Genomic DNA, 1,307 nt, shown 5'->3' on the forward strand with positions numbered 1-1,307 from the left:
CTCCATCTCTACCTCCATCTATCTCTCTCCATCCCTCTCTACCTCATCCCTCTCTCTCCATCACTCTCTACCTCCATCTCTCTCTCTCCATCCCTCTCTCTCCATCCCTTTCTACTTCCATCTCTCTCTCTCCATCCCTCTACCTCATCTCTCTCCCTCTATTCCTCTCTCTGGTCCCTAGCTCCAACTCGTCCTCCACCACCTCCCTGGCAGGTAGTTCTCCGAAGATCGCTCCCTCTGACTGGGCCGTGCCTCACGCCTCGCGCCTCAAATACAGGCAGCAGTTTAACAGCCTGGACAAGCACATGACAGGATACCTCACAGGTGGGTGCTGCTGGGAAATGTAGGCAAACAGATGAGCTGCCGTCTGACAGGAGGCAATGTAGTTTACCTCACAGTCAGGTATAGGTAATGTAGTTTATCTCACAGACAGGTATAGGTAATGCAGTTTACCTGACAGACAGGTATAGGTAACATAGTTTACCTCACAGACAGATATAGGTAATGCAGTTTACCTCACAGACATGTATAGGTAATGGGTTTTACCTCACATGCAGGTATAGGTAATGCAGTTTACCTCACATACAGGTATAGGTAATGCAGTTTACCTGACAGACATGTATAGGCAATGCAGTTTACCTCACAGACATGTATAGGTAATGTAGTTTACCTCACATACAGGTCTAGGTAATGTAGTTTACCTCACAGACAGGTATAGGTAACATAGTTTACCTCAGACAGGTATAGGTAATGTAGTTTACCTCACAGACAGGTATAGGTAATGTGGTTTACCTCACATGTATGTATAGGTAATGCAGTTTACCTCACAGACAGGTATAGGTAATGTAGTTTACCCCAGACATGTATAGGTAATGCGGTTTACCTCACAGACAGGTATAGGTAATGTAGTGTACCTCAGACAGGTATAGGTTATGTAGTTTACCTCACAGACAGGTATAGGTAATGTGGTTTACCTCACATGCAGGTATAGGTAATGTAGTTTAACCCAGACAGGTACAGGTATTGTCTCCCGGGTGGCGCAGTGGTCTAGGGCACTGCATCGCAGTGCTAGCTGCGCCACCAGAGTCTCTGGGTTCACGCCCAGGCTCTGTCGCAGCCGGCCGCAACCGGGAGGCCCGTGGGGCGACGCACAATTGGCATAGCGTCGTCCGGGTTAGGGAGGGTTTGGCCGGTAGGGATATCCTTGTCTCAGTATGTAAAATGTAATAAAATGTATGCACTCTACTGTAAGTCGCTCTGGATAAGAGCGTCGAGATGGCTTTTGTTCCACTTCCTCTATAGTCCAG

General features: G+C 47.7%; 1 protein-coding gene across 1 annotated transcript in view; it reads left to right on the plus strand.

The window, feature by feature from the left end:
• LOC111963090 (intersectin-2) overlaps positions 1-1,307 on the plus strand; it is a 40,722-nt gene that overhangs the window by 7,450 nt on the left and 31,965 nt on the right. The window contains exon 9 of the mRNA XM_070443313.1: positions 182-324. Coding sequence (XP_070299414.1) covers positions 182-324 — 143 coding nt within the window. The remainder of the gene's footprint in view (positions 1-181; positions 325-1,307) is intronic.

This window comes from Salvelinus sp. IW2-2015, linkage group LG4q.2 (assembly GCF_002910315.2).
Source record: "Salvelinus sp. IW2-2015 linkage group LG4q.2, ASM291031v2, whole genome shotgun sequence".
Lineage (NCBI taxonomy): Eukaryota > Metazoa > Chordata > Actinopteri > Salmoniformes > Salmonidae > Salvelinus > Salvelinus sp. IW2-2015.